This window comes from Haliotis rufescens, unplaced genomic scaffold (assembly GCF_023055435.1).
Source record: "Haliotis rufescens isolate VD_foot unplaced genomic scaffold, xgHalRufe1.0.p SCAF_4, whole genome shotgun sequence".
Taxonomy (NCBI): Eukaryota; Metazoa; Mollusca; class Gastropoda; order Lepetellida; family Haliotidae; genus Haliotis; species Haliotis rufescens.
In genome coordinates, this window is record NW_025964112.1 from 40,913,140 (window position 1) to 40,938,031 (window position 24,892).

General features: G+C 43.0%; 1 protein-coding gene across 1 annotated transcript; it reads left to right on the forward strand.

Moving 5' to 3' along the window:
- Positions 1-4,335: 4,335 nt before the first annotated feature.
- Positions 4,336-24,775, forward strand: LOC124135991. Its single transcript, XM_048381575.1, has 15 exons — positions 4,336-4,408; positions 8,185-8,297; positions 9,535-9,657; positions 9,984-10,080; positions 10,945-11,192; positions 12,604-12,697; positions 13,146-13,286; positions 14,363-14,467; positions 16,590-16,819; positions 17,919-18,064; positions 19,963-20,102; positions 20,577-20,670; positions 21,717-21,909; positions 22,592-22,691; positions 24,066-24,775. The coding sequence occupies exons 1-15, from the start codon at positions 4,336-4,338 to the stop codon at positions 24,245-24,247; spliced, it is 2,079 nt and encodes a 692-aa protein (XP_048237532.1). The 3' UTR covers positions 24,248-24,775.
- The last annotated feature ends 117 nt before the right edge of the window (positions 24,776-24,892 follow it).

Here is a 24,892-nt window from a genome sequence, read left to right on the forward strand (position 1 = left end):
TGTTAATTGACATTTTGGCATGTTTATGGGTTTTTTATGAAATCACGCATTGGGTGAAGTCAGTATGGCAAATTAAACCATTTGAACACTTACAGGAGTCTTTTATCTGTTGCAAACCGAAATTGTTTCAGATTTGGTAAAAAAACATAACTTTGCATTTGGTCTTTTACAATGTCACAGGAACTTTGGTTGTTCAGTATACATATATAATAATGTGAAACATTGCTCATCATAACTTTGCGACTGACTGAGACACAAAGCAAAGACACATGGGGGTAAAAAATGACAGGTTTGACAATATCACTGTATCAAAACTTGTTCAACATTACTTTAGAATCGCTGAAAACACATTTAAAACTAACTTAATGTACCGAGTGTGTCCACCTCGTGCATTCATGGACGCCTGAATACGACGACGCACCGATGACGTCAAACGTCGGATGACGTTGGGAGTAATCCGCTGCCATTCCTCAAGGTGATATTGTACCAGTTTTAGAAGGCTGACTGGTGCCGCTGGTCGTCTTCTAATCTGTCGGTCAAGGTGATCCCATAAATGTTCGATGGGGTTCACATCAGGAGAACATGCCGGTCAGTGTAAAAAGGGAAATCAATGTTCGCGTTGTTCAGAAAAGGCTGTGTGAGCCTTGCCATATGCAGTCTCACATTATCTTGCGAGAACACAATGCTGTTGCTGAAAAATGGTAGCACAATTTCTTGGCATTAGGTTTTCCTGAATAATAACGAGCCTCTTTTGGCATCACCACTGATACCTCCCCAGACCACGGCGCAACCATCTCCAAATGGTTATACTTGACACTAAATGTTCACCAACTCGGTAGTTTATTACTGCCGATCACCATGTCTGTACAAGCAATATCTACTCTCATCGGAGAACATGACGCTTGCAGAGATCGAACTCGCCTGGCCGTTGCTGTAATGAAGCGGTTTCGGAGGTGAATGGTCCGGATGTGACGGTCTTCAATGGGCGTGGTCACCCCAGGTCTTCCGCTTCTATGCCTGTTTGTCCTGTCGGTAGTAAACGTACGTTGCATCAATCTTTTAATGGTGACACGGATGCCTACAAACCTTCTTGCAACAGCGTTGTGCATGGCTCCTTGCCGCGCCATACCAACGTCTCTCTCCCTCTGTATAGCGATTAAACTTGGCATATTTTCTATTTTCGTGGTGCTTTTGCTTGGTGTGTTCATAACGTGCCATGTCACCAGTTTTATACTGTACTTTTGCACGTGCATTTCGTTATACGTAGCCCGAATTCGTTGCGTCAAAATGCACGATTTTCAACAAAAAAAACATTTTTGCATGCTTGTCACCGATTATACAACGGGTGGTCATATATACTGAACAGCAAAAGTTCCTGTGGCATTGAAAAAGACTTAATGCAAAGTTATGTTTTTTGCCAAATCTGAAATAATTTCGGTTTGCAACAGATAAAAGACTCCTGTAAGTGTTCAAATGGTTTAATTTGCCATACTGATTTCACAAAATGCATGATTTCATAATAAAAATCATGAACATGCCAAAATGTCAATTTACAAATCAATAGCGTGTGTTGCGATGCAAGCAACACATCTTCGTCTCCTTCGTCTCATGGAATGGACCAGGCGTCGCACAAAATCCTGTGGGATATCTGTCCGTTTCGAAGTTCCTGGAGTGTCTGTGGAATACGTGTTTGACGTCGAAGGCGCCGATCCATCTCATCCCACATGTGCTCGATTGGTGAGAGATCAGGGGAGCGAGCCGGCCAGGAGATGACATTCAGGTTGTTTTGTTGAAGAGAATCCTGAACAAGTCGAGCAATATGAGGCCTGGCGTTGACATGCTGAAAGATAATGCCTGGGCAATGACGACGCAAAAACGGTAGAACAACAGAGCCGATGGTCTCGTCGCGGTAGCGCTGTCCATTGAGATTTCCCTCTACCACTATCAAACCCGTCCTCTGTCTTGTTGTAATTCCCACCCCATGCATAACCCTGCCGCCCCCGAACCGATCTTCTTCCTCAACACAATGATTGACGTAACGTTCACCTCGACGTCGGTACACTCGCATCCGGCAATCGCTGTGGCTGAGGTGAAAACGAGACTCGTCAGTGAATAGAACTTGTCCCCACTGCGTGGCCGTCCAGCATAGACGCTGTCTGCACCACTGTAGACGTGCTTGACGGTGGTTTCCTGTCAAAATGGGACGTCTTGTGGGTCTTCTGGCGGCAATCCCTGCACATCTGAGGCGGCGACGTACGGTATGTGAAGATATTCGTCGAAGGCCAGGGATGCTTCTTGCAGTCACTGTTGCTGGCTGGAATTGATTTCGTAGGTGTGTTGATCGAATCCAGTTGTCTTGTCGATTATTGGTTACGCGTGGCCTGCCACTCCGAGGGTGGTCTCTGACTGCATTCGTCTGTTGCCAACGTTGCCATAAACACCAAATGGTGTTTCTGTGGACGTTAAATTGTCTTGCAGCATCACGTTGACTCGATCCTGCTTCAAGCATACCAATGGCTCGCAGACGCTCATTTTCGGACAGGCGTGGCATTACGTAATGTTGAATAATTGCGTAATTTTGTTGTTTCTTTGAGTGGTTGTTGTCAGCATGATGTTAAACAATGCATATGGAACCCCGTTCACACACATGTTTTTATACCCATTCTTGGGCTGTGAAATACATGGGGCTTGCATAAAAGTCAACTTTTGCATGGAATGCATGCTTTTCTGTAGCAGTTGCGTTTTTGTGACTTGATTCCATACATGTACTACAATATTGAAAACCAAACTTTACTTGTTTGAAAAAAACACTAAAATATTGGTGTCACAGGAACTTTTGTTGTTGAGTATACATTACACCTGGTTATATAAAAATAATAGTCGTACATGTATTTGAGTGAGTAAGTGAGTGAGTTGGGTAAAACGCCGCGTTGAACACTGGTATTACAGTCATATCACGGCATGTCTCCCTTGATGTGGGTGGAACGCAAATCTTAGACGTTTTCCACTTTGGAGAAACCAACGAGCACGTGTATGGTGCTGACATGATCGGGACGAAGCGGGATTCGAACCCACGATCATAGGTTTCTGGCATGCCCAAGGAACGCAACTCTGCACAGCGATTTGCGGTGCCTTAGACGACTGGGCCACTTGTGCCCCGCATTTACTTGATATACTCTTAAAAAAACGCAAAGCCAGATTTGTGTGAGGTAGGAAAATACTTTTATACGAGGAACCATAGAAAATATTGAGCCAAAATGTTGTGGAGAAAACACTTGGTGATTGCAGTCAGCTCAGGTATCGGTACATAGGAAAAGTCCAAGGTGAAGGTCAGCTACCATCAATAACGCGTATGTCCCCCGTTGGAATCGATAGCGGCCTGACGTCTCTGTCCATGGAAAAGACGAGTATGCGAATCACATCCTGGGGAATGGTAGCCCACTCGGCCTGCAACGCAAAAGCCAACTGCTTCAACGTCTGAGGTTGTGGTTGACGTCGGCGTTGCCTTCCAATTCATCCCACAGGTGCTCTATCGGGTTCAAATCCCGGGATCTGGAGAGCCAGGGGAGAACATAAACGTTGTTGTGTAGACAGGCTCTTGTGATCCGTGCTGCATGCGGTCGAGCGTTGACCTGCTGGAATACACCGTTGCCGTTGGCTGCAATTGGGGGGACGTGTGGTAGGAGAATTTCGTTGAAGTATCGTTGAAGCCGCAAGATTGCCCTGGATATGGACCAAACCTGTCCTGCCATGATGAGAGAAAGGCGCCAACATCATAACGCTGCCCCAACCTGTCCACTTCCTCTACGCAGTTTCCGGCGTAACGTTCTCCCCGACGTCTGTAGACCCGTGCTCACGCCTCGCCCAACATTTTCCTGCTAACCTAATATGACACCTTAAACGGCCACTAAAGACACCATAACTTATGATATACACCTTGTGATACGGCTACAACTTACAATCTTAAAATTGTGTTTATGAGTCAATTGAAATTGTATTTGTCAACAAACAGGTTAGCGCAAATATCGTATACAGTATGTAACTAAGCGTGTAACTGTTTCTTTTTCACGGCAGTGTGATTGCACATTACAATTTCTCATAAGAATATCAATGAAAATTCTGATTGCACATGTTTTATTTTGATGTTTGTCATTCTGGGGCTACTTGAACATTGAATTTCGTGCAGAACTATCTAACCAACATGAAAATCTAATGTAAGATTTTGTTTCACTCAAATTGCATGAAATATATCTATTAACTTCAAAACTGCTGACTAAAGGAAATTTTTTCAAGAGAAGATCTGTAATGGTTATCATATTTTTATATACCCAGCAGATGGAGAAGTCAAGTTCAGCCAACCCACTCTTCAGTGTGTATCTGATTGTCCTGGCCCTCTCTGTATCCAGGGGTAAGTGGGGTTTAGGGGGAGACAGGGAGCGTTCGTGGTGTACATGTATGTGCATGTGAACCTTGTTTTTGTGTGCCTCTGTGTGTGTGGCGTGCATGTGTCAAATTATCCTGGCCCTTTCTCTAAATAGGCATACGTAGTAATCTACTATAGTGTGTGCCTCTGTGTGTGTGGCGTGCATGTATCTGATTATCCTGTCCCTCTCTCTAAATAGGCGTGCGTATAGTAATCTTCTATAGTGTGTGCATCTCTGTGTGTTGCGTGCATGTCTCTGATTATCCTGGCCCTCTCTCTAAATAGGCGTACGTATAGTAATCTACTATAGTGTGTGTATGTGTGGCGTGCATATGCCTAATTATCCTGGCCCTCTCTCTAAATAGGGGTAAGAAGTAATCTACTATTTGCGTGCCTCTGTGTGTGTGGCGTGCATGTGTCTGATTATCCTGGCCCTCTCTCTAAATAGGGGTAAGTAGTAATCTACTATAGTGTGTGCCTCTGTGTGTGTGGCGTGCATGTATCTGATTATCCTGTCCCTCTCTCTAAATAGGCGTACGTATAGTAATCTACTATAGTGTGTGTATGTGTGGCGTGCATATGCCTAATTATCCTGGCCCTCTCTCTAAATAGGGGTAAGAAGTAATCTACTATTTGCGTGCCTCTGTGTGTGTGGCGTGCATGTGTCTGATTATCCTGGCCCTCTCTCTAAATAGGGGTAAGTAGTAATCTACTATAGTGTGTGCCTCTGTGTGTGTGGCGTGCATGTGTCTGATTATCCTGGCCCTCTCTCTAAATAGGGGTAAGTAGTGATCTACTATAGTGTGTGCCTCTGTGTGTGTGGCGTGCATGTGTCTGATTATCTTGGTCCTCTCTCTCTAAATAGGGGTAAGTAGTAATCTACTATAGTGTGTGTATGTGTGTGTGTGGCGTTCATGTGCCTTATTATCTTGGCCCTCTCACTCTAAATAGGCGTAAGAAGTGATCTACTATAGTGTGTGCCTCTGTGTGTGTGGCGTGCATGTGTCTGATTATCTTGGTCCTCTCTCTCTAAATAGGGGTAAGTAGTAATCTACTATAGTGTGTGTATGTGTGTGTGTGGCGTTCATGTGCCTTATTATCTTGGCCCTCTCACTCTAAATAGGCGTAAGAAGTTATCTTCTATAGTGTGTGCCTCTGTGTGTGTGGCGTGCATGTGTCTGATTATCCTGGCCCTCTCTCTAAATAGGGGTAAGTAGTAATCTACTATAGTGTGTGTATGTATGTGTATGTGTGTGTATGGCGTGCATGTGTCTGATTATGCTGGTCCTCTCTGTAACTAGGGGTAAGTAGTAATCTACTTTTGTGTGTTTCTGTGTCCGATTATCCTGGTCCTCTCTGTGACTAGGGGTAAGTAGTAATCTTCTTTTGTGTGTTTCTGTGTCCGATTATCCTGGTCCTCTCTGTAACTAGGGGTAAGTAGTAATCTACTTTTGTGTGTTTCTGTGTCCGATTATGCTGGTCCTCTCTGTAACTAGGGGTAAGTAGTAATCTACTTTTGTGTGTTTCTGTGTCCGATTATCCTGGTCCTCTCTGTAACTAGGGGTAAGTAGTAATCTACTTTTGTGTGTTTCTGTGTCTGATTATCCTGATTCTTTCTGTAAGTAGTCTCTACTATGGTTATGGTGTGTGTGTGTGTGTGTGTGTGTGTGTGTGTGTGTGTGTGTGTGTGTGTGTGTGGTGGTGTGGTGTGTGTGTGTGTGTGTGTGTGTGTGTGTGTGTGTGTGTGTGTGTGTGTGTGTGTGTGTGTGTGTGTGTGTGTGTGTGTGTGTGTGTGTGTGTGTGTGTGTGCATGTACGTGTACGTATACGTGTACGTGTAAATGATTGCGAAATATTCCGTGTGAGTCTAAACTTTTGGATAGTTGTATCTGCTGTTTTGTGTGTACTCTCTATCGTGTTTGTATCTGTCTGTCTGTCTGTCTGTCTGTCTGTCTGTGCGTTCGCGGGTGTGGGCGTGGGCGTGGTGTTTGTGTGTACGTGTGAATGTGTGTTCATGTGCGTCGTGACCCGTGAAGATCCGGGGTAAGGTCTTCAGCAACCCATGTTTGCCGTAAAAAGCGACTAAGCTTGTCGGAAGAGGCGACTTACGGGATCGGGTAGTCAGGCTCACTGACTTGGTTTTATCCCAATTGTGTGGATTGATGATCATGATGTCAATCACTGGATTGTCTGTTCCAGACTCGATTATTTACAGACCGCCGTCATATAGCTGGAATATTGCTGAGTGCGTGCGGCGTTAAACAACAAACAATACAATACAATTATGTGCGTCGGAATATTCCGTGTGAGTCTGAACGTGGTGAGAGTTGTAGCTGCTGTTTCTCTCTACTCCCTATCGTGTTTCTGTGTCTGTCTGCGTCTGGGTTTGTCTGTTTGTGCGCGCGAGGTATTTGTTGGTGTGTGTGTCTGTGTGTGCTTATGCGTCGGAATATTTCATGCGAGTCCAAACGTGGGGAGAGTAAATGAGTTGGTGTTATCTTTATTCGACATCACAAATGATGTAGATCTGGAACATGGAACAGGAGGAAGAACCTAATGCAACACAGATTATTTACTGGAAATGTATCTCGCAAAAGTTATGACTAGGTCTAAATGAGACAGTCAAGTATTGACCGAGTGTTAAAATGGACTGAAAAGTTTTCAAGCGTGTTGATGCCACATGTTATTAATGTTCCAATCCTCTATATCTATGGAAGGGAAGGATGACATGAATGTCAAGTAACACATTAATATGAATATAGTCACTAAGTGCAATCTGTCTCCAAGTAGAACATGTGTGTTCAACATCCACTGGGACGGGAAGTGGGGTTGGTAGCCTTGGTGTATTTGATGTGCAGGTGTGGCAGGTTGTTGATGAGTGCGGCTCTCTCTGTCTCTCTCTGTCTCTGTCTCTGTCTGTCTCTCTCTGTCTCTGTCTGTCTCTCTCTCTCTGTTTCTGTCTGTCTCTCTCTCTGTCTCTGTCTCTGTCTCTTTCTGTCTCTCTCTCTGTCTCTCTCTTTCTGTCTCTGTCTCTCTCTGTGTCTCTCTCTCTGTCTCTGTCTGTCTCTCTCTCTGTCTCTGTCTCTCTCTGTGTGTCCCTGTCTCTTTCTGTCTGTCTCTCTCTGTGTCTCTCTCTGTCTCTCTCCCTGTCTCTCTCTCTGTATCTCTCTCTGTCTCTCTCTCTGTCTCTCTCTCTCTGTCTCTGTCTCTCTGTCTGTCTCTCGTCTGTCTCTCTCTCTGTCTGTCTGTTTCTCTCTCTCGGTCTCTGTCTCTCTCTGTGTGTCTCTGTCTCTTTCTGTCTGTCTCTCTCTCTGTCTCTCTCTGTCTCTCTCTCTGTCTCTCTCTCTGTCTCTCTCTCTGTCTCTGTCTCTCTGTCTGTCTCTCGTCTGTCTCTCTCTCTGTCTGTCTGTCTGTCTCTCTCTCTCTCTCTGTATCTCTCTCTGTCTCTCTCTCTGTCTCTCTCTCTCTCTGTCTCTGTCTCTCTGTCTGTCTCTCGTCTGTCTCTCTCTCTGTCTGTCTGTTTCTCTCTCTCGGTCTCTGTCTCTCTCTGTGTGTCTCTGTCTCTTTCTGTCTGTCTCTCTCTCTGTCTCTCTCTGTCTCTCTCTCTGTCTCTCTCTCTGTCTCTCTCTCTCTGTCTCTCTGTCTGTCTCTCGTCTGTCTCTCTCTCTGTCTGTCTGTCTGTCTCTCTCTCTCTCTCTCTCTCTCTCTCTCTCTCTCTCTCTCTCTCAATTCTGATTATATTTTGGTACCTTATAGTTTCAGGCGGCATAACTGTGAGCCCCAGTTCCCCCGTGAAGGTAGACGAGTCGGCCGGTACCGTGACTCTGACAGTCACGAATAATATGCTCCCGACCGCTGGTTTCTGGGGTTTTACGGTAGGTCACTGTAGTCAGTCTTACTGAATGTGATTGTGACAACGTTCATTGTAAAATACTACAAGATATAAGGAGAGCTTTGCAAGCCACGAATCTCTTACCAGGGGTCTGCAACAGCTCGAAACGCTTCCGTACCCTTCCAAAATGGCGGCGCGACTACCGCTTGGTAGCTTCGCCCTAATGAAGAACGTAATAAAAGAGGCTCGATGACGAGCCGATGAATTTATGACTAGCGATTGGCTGATTGCCACGCACCCAAAGTGACTATAAACATCATGATGGCCTTAATGCAATCATATAACGAACATGCATATGTTTACATTTGCACTGTTTACACGAGTATGCATGTCAATATTTTGCCCCCGTGAAGATCTTAGTTAGAATTGGACATGCCCATGCGTGTCGTAAGAGGGGACTAAGGGGATCGGTAGGTCAGGTTCGCTGACTTGGTTTGATGGTTTGGTTTCATTTTACCCCAAATTGCGTAGATGCTCGATGCTCATGGTGTCAGTCACTAGATTGTTTGGTCCAGACTCCATTATATACATAAAGCCGTGAAGTATTGCCGAGTGATGTAAAACAACAAACAAAATGCTAGTCAAGAGTATGGACACGTGACCACTCCTATTCCAGTGTAGAGACAGGTGACCACTACTATTCCAGTGTAGAGACAGGTGCCCACCACTATTCCAGTGAAGAGACAGGAAACCACTACTATTCCAGTGTAGAGACAGGTGACCACTGCTATTCCAGTGTAGAGACAGGTAACCACCACTATTCCAGTGTAGAGACAGGTGACCACTGCTATTCCAGTGTAGAGACAGGTGACCACTATTATTCCAGTGTATAGACAGGTGACCACTGCTATTCCAGTGTAGAGACAGGTGACCACTATTATTCCAGTGTATAGACAGGTGACCACCACATTTCCAGTGTAGAGACAGGTGACCACTACTATTCCAGTGTAGAGACGGGTGACCACGACTATTCCAGTGTAGAGACAGGTGACCACTCCTATTCCAGTGTAGAGACATGTGACCACTACTTGTCGGCGTTAAACAACAAACAAAACAAACAATGGTAATGTTTGAGGGTCTGATATCCAGTCGAGCAAGTATTTCTTCAAATAACCCGTGACATGGTGGCAGGGTAAAGGACACTTAAACGTTTAGTTTAAGTAGAATTCTGGATTATTTTGAGAAAAATAACCCTTTAACATGCTGAATATGCTTTCCAGTCCTTGACAAGTGATGAAACAGCAACGGCTGGGTCAGACTACACATCACTCGCTAGTACACTATCGCAAGTGCCGTCTTCACAGCCATCAGTTGATTTGACCGTCAGCATAACTGATGATAATGTAAGTACATAATGCACTAAGGTCAACACAGACCACTTGCAATAGATACCATGTTTGACCCGTGAAGATCCGGGGACGAATAGGTCTTCAGAAAACCATGCGTGCCGTAAAAAAATGCTTGTCGTGAGAGGCGACTAACGTCATCGGGGGGTCGGTTGAATCACAATTGCGTGGATCGATGCTCATGATGTTAAACACTGGATTGTCTGGTCCAGACTCGATTATTTACAGACCGCCAACATACAGCTGGAATATTGCTGAGTGCGGCATTAAACAACAAACAAACAAAGTAAACTAACTATCCAATATCTTCATTCACTTCTCAGGATCTCGACCCCGGTGAAACCTTTCTGCTCATGCTAAAAGACTTCTTCTCAGGAGAAAGCGACATCAACGTGACAATAAGCATCAATGACAATGAACGTGGGTACAGAGCAGATAAGAATTAGTTAAAAAAGACAAAACATAAATTATTAATCCTGAAAAGGTTGGAGGCAAATGATTTCTATTTTTCAAAATTATAATCATAATACTTTATATAAATTCCTTCTACCGATTCCTTTCTTCAGGACCACCTCCGTGGTCTAGTAGTAGAGCGTCTGCCCAGAGGTTCGACCCCCAGCCGAGTCATACCAAAAGAGGTTAAAATATGTTACTTGTTGTTACCCTGTCTGGCGCTCGGCACTAAGGGGCTAACTAACAAGGTCGGCTCGAAGTCAGGATACTGTGTCTGAGTGGAGTTTTCCATGTTGAACTGTGGCATGGTATATCAGTTGGCTAGCACTATAAATCGGCATTAGTCTGGACTAGTACACGCAGCCACACACACACACACACACACACACACACACACACATGTGCACATGCATGCACGTCGCTATATAAGTGCAATAATCTTGAACACGACGTTAAACCCCATTTCACCTCACTTCACCACCTTTCTAAAGGTATGTGGAAGCGACAAAACCCAGAGTCACTGAAAGAAGTGTTCATTGTACGATTCCGATTACACCATAAACATGAGTTTAAGAATCACTATACAATAGTGACGACAACGGATGACATATCATGTTCCACGTGGCATTTGGGTGGCCTAGTGGTGACAGTGTTGGCTTCACATGCCAAAGGTCCAGGTTCGATTTTCTATTTGGGTACGTGTGTGAAGCAACTTTATGATGCTCCGCCATGCTTTGGCTAAGTTAATGCAAAAAGATGCTTAAACCCAACTCACTAACCCTAATACCACATTCTACGTGGACGCATGGATATTGATGTTTGCTTCCACAGGCGCCCCAGTCGAGCTGAAGCAACCCGGCAACATCACAGTTAAGGAGGGACAATTCAACAACAACATCACATTGACACTGGAAAGGGCCGATGCCTCGACCCGCAACTTTACAGTGCACGTACAGCTACAAGCAGGGACTGCCGTACCAGAGCAGGACATTGCCCACGAGGGGATTGAGAAATGGTTTGAATTCGCTGAGAACGAAACGAGCAAAACCATACCTTTAGCCTCTCTGATAAATGATCTGGTGAGAGTCTTGAAGTTTCTTCCAGTGGCCACGATATAAAACGGCATGCTGATTAGTACCAGTACCCACAATAGGCATGGTGATGTACAGAACTGATTTGTTACAGTAACCACAATCGGCATGGTGATGTACAGAGCTGCTTTGTTAAAGTACCCTCAATAGGCATGGTGATGTACAGAGCTGCTTTGTTACAGTACCACAATAGGCATTATGATGTACAGAGCTGCTTTGTTACAGTACCCTCCATAGGCATGGTGATGTACAGAGCTGCTTTGTTACAGTACCACAATAGGCATTATGATGTACAGAGCTGCTTTGTTACAGTACCCTCCATAGGCATGGTGATGTACAGAGCTGCTTTGTTACAGTACCCACAATAGACATGGTGATGTACAGAGCTGCTTTGTTACAGTACCACAATAGACATGGTGATGTTCAGAGCTGCTTTGCTACAGTACCCACAATAGGCATGGTGATGTACAGAGCTGCTTTGTTAAAGTACCAACAATAGGCATGGTGATGTACAGAGCAGCTTTGTTACAGTAACCACAATAGGCATGGTGATGTACAGAGCAGCTTTGTTACAGTACCCACTATAGGCATGGTGATGTACAGAGCTGCTTTGTTACAGTACCCACAATGGGCATGGTGATGTACAGAGCAGCTTTGTTACAGTACCCACAATAGACATGGTGATGTTCAGAGCTGCTTTGTTACAGTCACCACAATAGGCATGGTGATGTACAGAGCAGCTTTGTTACAGTACCCACAATAGGCATGGTGATGTACAGAGTTGCTTTGTTACACTCACCACAATAGACATGGTGATGTTCAGAGCTGCTTTGTTACAGTAACCACAATAGGTATGGTGATGTACAGAGCTGCTTTGTTACAGTACCCACAATGGGCATGGTGATGTACAGAGCTGCTTTGTTACAGTACCCATAATAGGCATGGTGATGTACAGAGTTGCTTTGTTACAGTCACCACAATAGACATGGTGATGTTCAGAGCTGCTTTGTTACAGTAACCACAATAGGTATGGTGAAGTACAGAGCCGCTTTGTTACAGTACCCACACTAGGCATGGTGATGTGCAGAGCTGCAATTGTGTAGTATGAAAAATAATCGTCGAAATTGTGTGGATCGTCAAATAATACGCATAGTTTTCTATGGAGCGAGATAAACAGAGTATGATATGAGATAAAATTATCAAATTGTTTATCATCATTTACAATTAAAATGAACATAAACAATAACAATAGAAATGACGGTCGCAATGGACTTCATAACTCGAAACGGTTTTTTCATAGTTCGAGACTTCGCGATATAAGGTTCAAGTGCGACACCCTCTTCTTGGGTCGTGACGTCACACGTAGGGTTCAGGGAGTCTGCACCTCATCTTGTTGCAGATAGAGGAACCTTCAGAGGTGTTCACTGTCGTCATCAAAGGCCCAGATCTCAAGGACAACATCACCGTCCACGTGACAATCAAAGACAATGACAGTGAGTTCACCATCATCGCCAATAGTTAGGAGTGAGTGAGTGAGTTGGGTTCAATGCCCTTTTGAACAGTATCCAGTATATCGCGGTGTGTCAGCGTAATGTTAGAGAAAAATCCCGAAGTGATGCAGGTCTCAGACGTTTACCACTTTGGTGAAACACACGAGCACGGGTATGGACAAAACTAGAAACATAATTGGGGCGAACCGGGATTCGAACCCACAATCATAGGTTTCTGGCGTGCCCGAGGGACGCAACTCTTCACAGCGAATCGCGGCGCCTTTGAAAAATGAATTGAGTTTGGCCTTTATTCCCAATGTTATTTCTAATTTTTTCCAAATTAATTTCAACAAACACAGCAATATTTTTGAACATATCAAACGGTTACTGTTTAAAGTCCTTGCTTTGCATCAATATCTTCTTTTATATTGCCTTGTGATTGTCCTGTCAGCTCCGGATCCCTTCCACTGTGGTCGTGGTAAGAGTCAACCCTGTCTCAACAGCGGTACCTGCACAGACGAAGGCTGTCACCCATCCACTGGCTTCTGCAACTGTACATCTGGGTTTTCTGGGGTCAACTGTGGAATCAATGGTGAGATCTACATTGTAGAAGTCAATCTGACTTAAAACATACTGTTATATGGTTGAATCAGTCAACCAATATTTAACACAAGTTATGTTTTACTGATTTTTTACTGCAATTTCTGCAATGCCACATTGTTGAAACACTCATTTTCTTATTATTATATTATATCACACCGAGTTACGTGTGGCAAAATTATTACTACTACTGCTACTACTACCAAAGAGATTGCAACAGCTTGTGTTATACCCAGTCACTTTCTCAACTTATCATACTGAAACGAATGAAAAGTGTGAAAATTGCTAATTACCCAAAGTTGGGAAACTGAGTGGGTATGACACAGACGCGGTTGTAACAATCTCTTTGTCATCCACGCTTGAACGTACCGTGATCTACACTATTGTTTTCTACACTAAAAACCATGGCGAGAAAATAAACAGTTTTTCACTCTGAACAGTGTGTTTAGATCCTGAACCAGCTTTCGTTTCCTGTGTGATTAGTCATGCAACACATTTATGAAAAAAAAACATTTTTTAAACCATGACGGGACGCGAACCTCCAAACTTTTCATATGTAGTCCTTAACGCTACCACCCATGCTACGAAAACTGTTGTCATCCCAAAATGTCCATTTTCCTAGTCATCTTAAAAATTAAGGTTTTTGGGTGTGTGCATTTTTATGTTGCACAAGTTCACGTGAATCTGATTTGCTACATCTAATTTCAATATCAAAACAAATATTATACATTTCATCCATATTTGACTTAATCTCCAATGACATGCCTTTTTTATCAACAGGATTTGATTCTAGGACCATGATAATACACAATTATATGCATTTTGTCGTAAAGGTGTTTTAATTCAAAACATGTTTAGATTATGGGGATGTTGTACTGAGGTGTTGTTTAAGCTGTAAGACGACAGCTCATTTCATGTGTTTACTATGTAGGATTTTGAGAAAATGTTGACTTTAATTTATTACTTACTTGATTGTATTGGGTATGTCGGATCTCTTTAAGTGTATAACAAACATTAATTATATTCTTACAAATAACTTATGCCTGCATGTTTCTTTCTTTGTAACAGGCACCGTGTCTACATGCAACCAAGCGTGCGTGAACGGAACGTGTGTGAACGGTGCATGCATCTGTGATCCCGGCTTTGCAGGAGAGCTATGTGACAAAAATGCCTGTAAGTTGAAAAGAAAGGACTAATAATGACATTGTATTTTAAAATTTAATCTAAAGTATCCCCTTTAATATTACAATAAGAGAAACAGTTTTACATACGTCAAAAAAAAAGTTATTGTAAGAGAGGTGTTCACTCGCCTAAGACGCAGCAAGTCGCTGCGCAGAGCTGCATCCTGCACGTGCCAAGATCCTATGATTGAGGGTTTGAATCCCAGATTCGCCCTGATTATGATCCATGGTTTGTCTGCACCATATCCATTTTCGTTGGTTTCACCAAAGTGGTAACCACCTTAGACTTGCAACACTTCCGATTTTCCTTCCAAGATAACTGACACGTCGTGTTTTAACTCGAGGAACTGAAGGAAATATTTCCTGAACGAAAAACTATATTTCCAATGCAATTTCTTATTTTGACTTATGCTTCATGTTCTTTATTGTTATGATATTATACATTATTTTATATACCGCAGTTATCCAGGTACTAGTATCTGCTCAAATGCGGTTTTATTTGTTTCCCGACCATAGGATCCGTTTGCATTCAAATTATCATTCTCCACACCCTTGGCACCTTCGCGAGGCAAGTGAGTTAACTGACTATAAAAGTCCAGTTTCCACCCTTGCCGAACTAGGCTGGTATTATGGAGTTACATTTTGGCTGGACTAACGAGTCTATGCATAGTCCAATTTAAAATCGCACACCGAAATCGAAATCCGGTTCGTAAAGTGTCATGCAGATTTCGGTCGACTGCAGGATTTGCAAAGCATGTGCACCGCTAACTCGTTGTCAACAGATATTTTCTAAATCTTTTCATGTTTTTAATCAAGGTGCTCACGTGATTTGATGCACTTCGCGATGTAAGACTCGTTTTATCACAATATAGATCTTGATTATCGATCAGATTGTCTTGACTGGGCGCCACCGTTTTGTTTGAAGCAAATGCAAGTGATACGAGAGGTGATTGGTCAATAGAAGAGGCATAACTCTCTTGCCTCGGGAAGATGCACCCTTGGGAGTATACAACTCAAGTTGCCTACGCGCTAGAGTGTTTTTACATCCACATGTCGGGTTCCTATTCACTGCAGGGCGAACAGAGGCACGTTTGAGCATAGTCAGTTGCACAGGGTGACACCACACGTTTTGAAACTTCAATTTCGGGTGTATGTGCGTATTCGTGTTTCTACCATCTGGGTGTGTGTACTGTACACTAGGGGTAGTGACAACACTATAAAGACTTGTAAACATTGTTTGTCCCAAGACTGAATAACAACCCGGTGTCTAGCGGGATACGATATTAGCACCTGGCCCTTGTCAGCCTGGCGCTTTTGACTGCTTGCGTACTCCGCTTGTCTTTTCAGGTGAACAATTGACTTGCCGTTGCATGTGTTTATGACGGGTGCCACCGTTTGGGCTGGATACCTTCACCTTTGATAGTGATTCATAAACATGATCGTACAATCGATTTTGTTTTCAGCAGAGATTTCTTATGAATTTTGAAGCGTTTTATTGTTTTTATTCACGTATCACGATGGGGCGGTCGGGTAGCCTAGTTGTTAAAGCGTTCGCTCGTCACGCCGAATACCCGGGTTCGAATCCCGACACGTGTACAATGTGTGAAGTCCATTTCTGGTGTCCTCCGCAGTGATAATACTGGAATATTGCTAAAAGCGGCGTAAAACCATACTCACTCACCCACGTATCGCGATGTACCCTTTGTGCTACCTACACAAATATTACCATAATTCATTGATAAATGTATTATATTGTCTGTACCTTCCACCACTACATGCGCCAGTCAGTATAACCATTTGTGTCCAAACATACATCCGACCCGCATGTTTTTGCTGGAGCAATGCTACGGGTCATAGGCCACGTCCTGTATCAAACTATATCACGCTGATGTATCACGTATGCAATGTTGGATTTGTATTGTTAACTTCCATTTAACGTCAGCTTACCATCATTCATCCTCCCGAAGCAAGGGAGTTAACTGACTATAAAAGTCCAGTTTCCACCCTTGCCGAACTAGGCTGGAATTATGGAGTATTTTGGCTGGAGTAAGGAGTCTATGCATAGTACAATCAAAAACGCGTATCGAAGTCGTAAACTGCCGTGCATATTTCAGATTATCACCAGTGCAATCCTACCAACTTCAGTGTCTGTATCACGCCTTTCTCCCTCGACACATTTTGTGGAGAGGTGTACGTCAAAAACTTCCAGAATGTCCCCGACTGCAACCTGACACTGGCCCCTAACCCAGCTGATCCAAGCGACGGCATCGTGGACTGGTGCAAGGGCTATGGTGCCGCAATTCCCTACAACGGCACGTGTGGTGAACTGGGACCAACTTTCGACGTAAGTTTTAACACACAGAGTAATGGTCTATATATACAAATTAAGATGCCCTTCGATCGGTTATTGCTGCAACTGGCCAAGAACACTTCATAAGCGTAATGTCAAACAAATAGACAGAAAATTTACAACTAACTGAACATCTTTGAAAATTACCCACCTCCGTGGTCTAGTGTTAGAGCGTCCGCCAGGAGAGCGGAAGGTCCGGGGTTCTATCCCCGGCCGCGTCATGCCAAAAGACGTGAAAAGATTGTGCTTGTTATTACCCTGTCTGGCGCTCGGCATTAAGAGGCTAAAACAAGGACTGGTCGGCTCGGAGTCAGTATGATGTGTCTGAGTGGGGTATTCATGCTAAACTGTGGCATGGTATCTCAGTGGGCTAGCAGTCCGGACTAGTACAAGCTGTCACACACACACACACACACACACACACACACACACACACACACACACACACACACACACACACACACACACACACAAACACACACAACACACACACACACACACACACACACACACACACACACACACACACACACACACGTGTATGCACGTCGCTATGCAATTGTGCAATAATCTTGGACGAGTCGTTAAAACCCATTTCACCTCACCTCATTGAAAATGTTTTCTCGCGCTATATACAACGCATCAGGAGAATCGAGCATGAACTTTCTACAAACCTGAAAAGGGCTTCATACAATCTGGCTCAGAAGTTATTTGATTAAGATAACAACATTCAAGGCCTCAGCAAAGCTCTCCACACGTTTTATGGTCGACATGTGGAGGACATTTCCAAATGTAACGCATCAGTGATAAAAATGATGTAAGATAAAATCCCCCCAATTGGCCTTGGATCAGTGGTTCCCGTGTTGTTTCCGGTGAACACTTGACTTGCCTTTGCATGTGTTTCCACCAGGACACGCTCACCTCTTCGCGAACTCCGAGTATCATCACTATTTCATAGTGATTCATAAACACATGCTCATGATAAAGTCGGAATCGTTTTATGGACTCTATTTTTAGTGGATATTTATTATAATCATGGAAAATGTTATTGTCGCCTTTAATGAAGTTGTTATTGTGCACTCTCCAATCACAGGGAAACTACACTTCGTACGAGCTCTCGCTGTTGGTGCAATACACTCCCGGCATTAAATCATGCACCGATGAGAAGGTGACCTTCACCTGTCGATACGACAACAACTCCCTGCATATCGTCAATACCTATGACGTTGACCCTAACAGGTAGAGTACAATGCTTTGTTTGTTTGTTGTTTACCGCCGCATCGCGCAATATTCCAGCTATATGACGGCGGTCCATACACAATCGAAACTAGACCAGATAATCCAGTGATTGACATCATGAGCATCGATCTACGCAATATTGATGCAATGACATACATCAACCAAGTCAGCGAGCCTGATCACCCGATCCCTTTAGTCGCCTTCGACGAGACGCATAGGTTGGTGACCTATTCTAACCCGGATCTTCATGGGTCGGGTACTATGCAATCCCTCTGGATATGAAGTAGAGTATCACACTTTTATAACTTGTTTTATTTATTTATTTAATTGAAAGGGTACGTAGCATTGTGTACATGTGGGGTAGCCTAGTGGTTAAAGCGTTTGCTCGTCACGTCGAAGGCCCGGGTTCGATTCCAAACTTGGGTAAACTGTGTGAAGCCCATTTTCCGGTGTGGCCCGCCTTGATATTGATGGAATATTGCTAAAAGGGGCGTAAAACCATACTCACTCACCCACTTATCATCGTAAAATATGTTTTATTAAAATACATGGTAAGTATAATGAGTAAATGTACAAACATGACATTAAGTTGTACGTTGTATATATGAGATAACAATAATCTTACCTAAACCATCTTTATGTTTTTCTCCATTGGGGAATTATTGTCCGTTTCTTCTTGCCAGAAAAAACTCAACACTATAAATGTCTACATGATATAAAATGAGGTTTTATTGTTTTTTACATTTATTACAAAAATGTGTATTTTTGCTGATGTTAATAAGTGATATTAATAGGTCAATGTTAATAAGTCAATCGGACATTACTTGTTCCTCCTCCTTTACTGGGCTGACACGCCGTGACGAAACTGAATCAGTGTCCAGAGCAAAGCTAAACCCAACTCACTAATACACTCACTCACTGCAAGACATCAAGGTGATATTAAACCGCATTTAAAGTCCTATGAATCGAGAACGGTATGAGAGCTTCGCTACTCGTCTGTTTAACCTTCCTTTACTTAGTCCTTTAGTCCTTCATGGCAGATTGTAAAATAAATGGGAGTGTGCTGCACTCTGATTGGTTGGAAGACGTTAAATTGAATCAGATCTCGGAAGTTTTTCATAGTTTTCACTGTGTATTAATACTTTTCTTGATGAATTTTTTTTTATCTCAATCCCAAATCTGAGAGCTTACTATTCAGCTTGATGAAATGGATACCACATTAATAGAATATTATATTTGATCATTATTTTTCCAAAACCCGTGAGATATGTGAAATGTTGGTGAAGAAGACTTATTTGGAGTGAACAAGTAACTAAAGACAATCTCACGAACTCCCGTTCCTTTGAAAAACAGTCGCTAATAAACGCGACCCGTGAAGATCAGGGGTAAAATAGGTCTTCAGCAACCCATGCTTGCCGTAAGAGGCGACTATGCTTGTCGTAAGACATCGGGTGGTCAGGCTCGCTGACTTGATTGAAGCATGTCTTCGATCCCAGTTGTGTGGATCGATGCTCACGATGTCAATCACTGGATTGTCGGGTCCAGACTCGATTATTTACACACCGCCGTCATATAGCTGGAATATTGCTGAATGCGGCGTAAAACAACAAACCAACCAACCAATCAATCAAAACAACGTTGAGTTAGTTCCTGCTTTCCACATTCTGCTTAACCGCGGTGTCAGGGGAACAATGTGACGTCATACCATTCCTTGTGAGTAAAAACATACTGACATCGTTTGTTTTTTGCAATATCGATAACACATTTTTTTTTCTTCAGGTTTATGTTTTTGAGTATTCGATGCTCGGAAATATAACATTTGAGACCTAACGCGTCGGTTTCAAATTCATTGTCCGGTATCAAATGCCGAAAGGAAAACCCGCAAATCTCTGTTTCAGCTTCCATGATGGATCAGTCGTACGCGAGACGGCAAACTATGTTCCAGCTATTCTGACCTCCACGGCAGCAGACGGAAGTTCCCTGACCCCGCCCCTGGCTCTCGGTACCACAGTGAAGATATGTATCTCCGTTAAAGAAAGTACGAACTATTTTATCTGTACTTCATTTGGTTGAGGGAGTGAGTGAGTATGGTTTTACGCCGCTTTTAGCAATATTCCAGCAATATCACGACGGGGGACACCAGAAATGGGCTTCACACATTGTACCCATGTCGGGAATCGAACCCGGGTCTTCGGCGTGACGAGCGAACGCTTTAACCACTAGGCTACCCGACCGCCCCTCATTTGATTGAAATAACAGTATACACTGGTAGCTTCGTATGTGTTTTCTGGCGGCGTAACAGTAACATCAAGGTGTGGCTTTAAGTGATCATGTAATATTACACGAGACGTCACGTCACGAGACGTCACGTCACACCTTTTTGTATATATTGCATATGGGTTTATCTGTATTTGTACATTGTCATCATCATCATCACCATCATCATCATCATCATTATTATTATTGTTGTTGTTGTTGTTGTTTATTTCCTCTGTTTGATTTCCCTCCACAGTACCCGGTTTCCACGGTATTGTTATCCACAAAATCACCGTTCACAACAACAGACCGATCCCAGACAAGAGATCGATTACTCTGTACGATAAGGGGTAAGTACCATTAAAATAAACGGACATATCATACCTACATGAATGAATTCATTTGATAAAGTACATACTATAAAAAACACGCATGTCTTCTAATCCTAGCCTTACTTACGTATATATAAGTATCATTCGGGTGTTATAAAAGACATTGTGATCATGTCAATTACTTTTGGCAGTTAACAATTATTATAGAAGACGCGGAGGCACTGGTGGCCCAGTCGTCTAAGGCGCCGCATTTCGCTGTGAAGAGTTGCGTCCCTTGGGCACGCGAGAAAATTATTATTGTTGGACTGAATCCCGGTTCGCCTCAATTATATTTCTAGTTTTGTCAGCACCGTGCCCGTCCTGGTGGGTTTCAGCAAAGTAGTAAATGTCTGAGACCTGCATCACTTCGGACTTTCCTCCTGCATTAAGCTGACAACTGATATAGCGGGACACTGCTAAAAGCTGCGTGAAACGATAGCTCATTTCATGTGTTTAGACCTAAATGTGTTGTGATAGAACACACCAAATGTGTATTTCGTTTACGATTTAAACACATTCCTAATCATGTTTAGATTTAGCATGCCTCGTTTGATCAAGGTTACAACATTCAAGGCTTCACCTTTTCGCGAACACGTTATATGATTACTATTTGATAGTGATTAATAAACACATGCTCATGATATAGCCGGAATCGTACAATCGACACTGCTTCATTCAGATATTTCTATTGGACATGGAAAGAGTTAGGCCGCTTTATATGTATGTGAACACATTTTTACGGTGTACTTGGATAATACGACCCTGTTAAATGAATAATCAAGGAAGTTTTACAATAGTTGGTGCTGCATAAATTACTCACAAACTACCGTAGTTAACACAATGCACGCCTTAAGTCCTCACTTTGTGTCGGCGAGTTTTCAATTGACGGAGTAACATCTCATGATCATTTCATTCAGTGTAGATTACTATCGACGCAAAGATTCTTAACGAATCACAGTCTACGCGTTGGTTACGATAGGCAACTTCATCATTCACAGAGGTGTCTCTCTTGTATTTTGAAACAGATGCATTCCTGATACAGCAGCTGGAATACTCACCGTGTCGCCATTCTTCACCCCAACCGGAGAGAAACATACCATTTGCTTTGCAATCAGAATATTTGTGTTTGATCATGATATTTACCTGGCCAATCCTGCCCTAGCCGTCAAAGTCTATTTCAAAGTCGTGGGGCATGATGCCTTGTCTGGAGCCGTATTGGTGAGCAAGCATTATGTATATTATTCCCGCCTGTTACTGTTCATCCATCTTATGAGATGGTTCCGAGTGTATTAAACGATACTGTGGGAGACAATTACCAAATTTATATTCTTGATACTGTTGTTAAAGCGTTCGCTCGTCATACCGAAGACCCGGGTTCGATTCCCCATTTGCGTACACTGTGTGTCAAATTCTGGTGTCCCCCGCCGTGATATTGCTGGAATATTGCCACAGGCGGCATGAAACAATACTTTGTTAATACATATACATGTTACAGTTGAGTGAGTGAGTGAGTATGGTTTTACGCCGCTTTTAGCAATTTTCCAGCAATATCACGGCGGGGGACACCTGAAATGGGCTTCACACATTGTACCCATGTCGGGAATCGAACCCGGGTCTTCGGCGTGACGAGCGAACGCTTTAACCACTAGGCTACCCGACCGCCCCTGTTACAGTTGAACATAACACAGTTGATACCCTATAAATTAAGCAGGTTATCATTTATTATATAAAATAATTTTATGCCAAATAAATATATGCATTTAAGTTCGACCTAACTAGTCCTAGTATTTCAATATTAAACGTTTGGACCTTTCTCCTTTAAGTTGAAGGTTATGTGATCCTATGGCCGCCAATTGACAACGTCTTTTTTAAACAAACTTTTAAAATCACCCTATTTCAGCCGACATGTGGAAGCAGGAAGAAGAGACAGGCTGATGACGACGAAAAGTCTTTGTCAACAACATTCACGATCACTATCACTGATGGAGGTGAAAAAGCAGGTGAGTCCAATGATACAGTTCAGGCCATATTCATTTTTTCCCTTTTCGTCCAAGACTCAACAATAACACGTAATGTATGTATCAATGCATTCTAACTAAGATGAGTTTCTGCACGATACCTATCATAGAAAAAATCAACAGATGTAATCGATTGTTCTTAATTGGCACACATCCTTATCATTGACCCACGTTCCATATCGAACACATGAAACAGTAGATTTCCAAGGTACAAATCTGTTCTCAACGTCTTAAGCTTGTTTGGCCACCATAATGATCCAAACTGACTGGCATCATCGTCCCGTGGTAGCAATCAGATCCCGAATTGTGACCTGGGGAATGTTCACCCACTCTTCCTGCAGTGCTTGTGCCAACTGTCGGAGGTTCTGTGGTTGTTGTTGACGGGCTCGCAGTCGTTGATCCAGTTCTTCCCATAAATATTGGATTGAGTTTAAGTCTAGAGAAAGGGAGGGCCATCAGGACCTAGATGTTGTGACTCCTGATATAGGCTGTTGTCTTGCCGTGTGAGATCGGGCGTTGTCATTTTGGAAAATGACCTTCCCTTGTTGCATAATGGGAAGGACGTGTGGCCGAATAATCTCATCCGATTTACCTTGTGCCGTTATATTCCCCAGAACAACAAATCTGTTCTGCCAGTGTAGGAGTGGCTGCCCACATCATCACACTACCGACACCAAATCTGTCCACTTCCTGTATGCAGTTTCGTGAATAACGTTTCCCCAGCGACGCCTGTAAACACGACGTCTTGCATCCGCATGGCGAAACATAAAACGTGATTCGTCACTAAGCCAAACTTGTCTCCATCACAGTTGTGGCCATACTCTGTGACCTTGACACCATTTACGACGCAGCCCACTATGCAGGTCCGTCCAAATGACACCTCGAACCGTTCCTCACTGTCTGGACAGATGACTCTCCTGATTGCAGTCGGCCGATGGCGGTGTTGCTTTGGGCTTCCGTCAGTGGTGGCATTTTTTCCTTGTTCACTTGCTGTAAGATTGTGATGGCATGCAAATGAAAACCCAACGTTCTCATAGCCTAAAAAGTGATGTTTATGTTCATGTCATGTTGCTGTGTTTCGGCACCAGGCTCTCACGTGCGATCTTTCCATGTTTTCGCCAAATTTCTTCAGTACCCCTTTCTGTCCGCACAAATCAATCCCAATTCATGCAGAAATGACCAATTCATTTTTATATTAATTTCGTATTGATGTCGGCAACACTATGTCAGATAATTGCGATTTTATTACTTTTGCGGGTTTTTTTTGCAGAGTATATAATATCAAAGTTTAGAAATCTGTTGAAAGAATCTTTCTTTTGATGATGTTTATCTGTATTTCCACTGTCTTTTTTCCAGTCAGGACAAGCCTTGATAGATCTACTGACAACAAGTCCGTGATGGTTCCAATCGTGGTTGGTCTTGGGTCCCTCGCCATCGCCGTGGCCGTCGTCGCAATCGCCGTTGGGTTCATCATCTCCAAACGAAGACGAAGGTCGAAATTGACAGAAAAAGATGATCTCTCCTACTCGAGTCGATAAACAGTCCACTTCCTCAAGAACCTGAACTAGTAAACCTATGATCGCATCCACCAACTGTTTTTCGGGGCGCCCATTCGCCTAAAGTCATACGACTTTGCAATATAACATTTTGTAGCAACGGATAAGTTATATTTTTAAACATTAGAAACATTCGTATCGGTGCGTTCGTGTACGCAAAGGATGCGTCAAAAGAATAGATGTATCAATTGTTTCGTTTTGAACCATGCACGTGGTTGCTTGTTCTTGCAAATGCTCTTCCGAAATTGCTATTTAAGGGTAGTCTCAACTGCAATGTTTCCAAATGTCCTATTTTTATCATTCGACTTTAAGTCTTTACCCGAAAGATAAGTCGTGAAGTAAGTTGTGTGTTAGGATATATGTTTTTAAACTCGTGTTGTAGGTCGCTTCAGAATGTTTTCGGTGAATGTGTCAAGAAATGAAACACAAAACAATTGTTATGGACGAGAATATAGACCGAGAAAATATCATTAAAGGCCCATTTTACTTGTCTGTTTTTTTATTTTATTATCACAGGAAATGTCTCAAAACTGATAGGACATGTTGAATTTGTTTTACTTAATTCATTGCAAATGTATACTTTATTTCTACTAGGACAATACTTAACTGATCACCATTTTCTACAAC

What these genes read in the sequence shown, in the direction of transcription:
- LOC124135991 (XM_048381575.1), top strand. Translation starts at nt 4,336, where the DNA reads ATGGAGAAGTCAAGTTCAGCCAACCCACTCTTCAGTGTGTATCTGATT. An exon ending in CCTCTCTGATAAATGATCTG is followed by an intron (nt 11,193 to 12,603) that starts GTGAGAGTCTTG and finishes ATCTTGTTGCAG; the next exon opens with ATAGAGGAACCTTCAGAGGT. An exon ending in GCTATGTGACAAAAATGCCT is followed by an intron (nt 14,468 to 16,589) that starts GTAAGTTGAAAA and finishes TGCATATTTCAG; the next exon opens with ATTATCACCAGTGCAATCCT.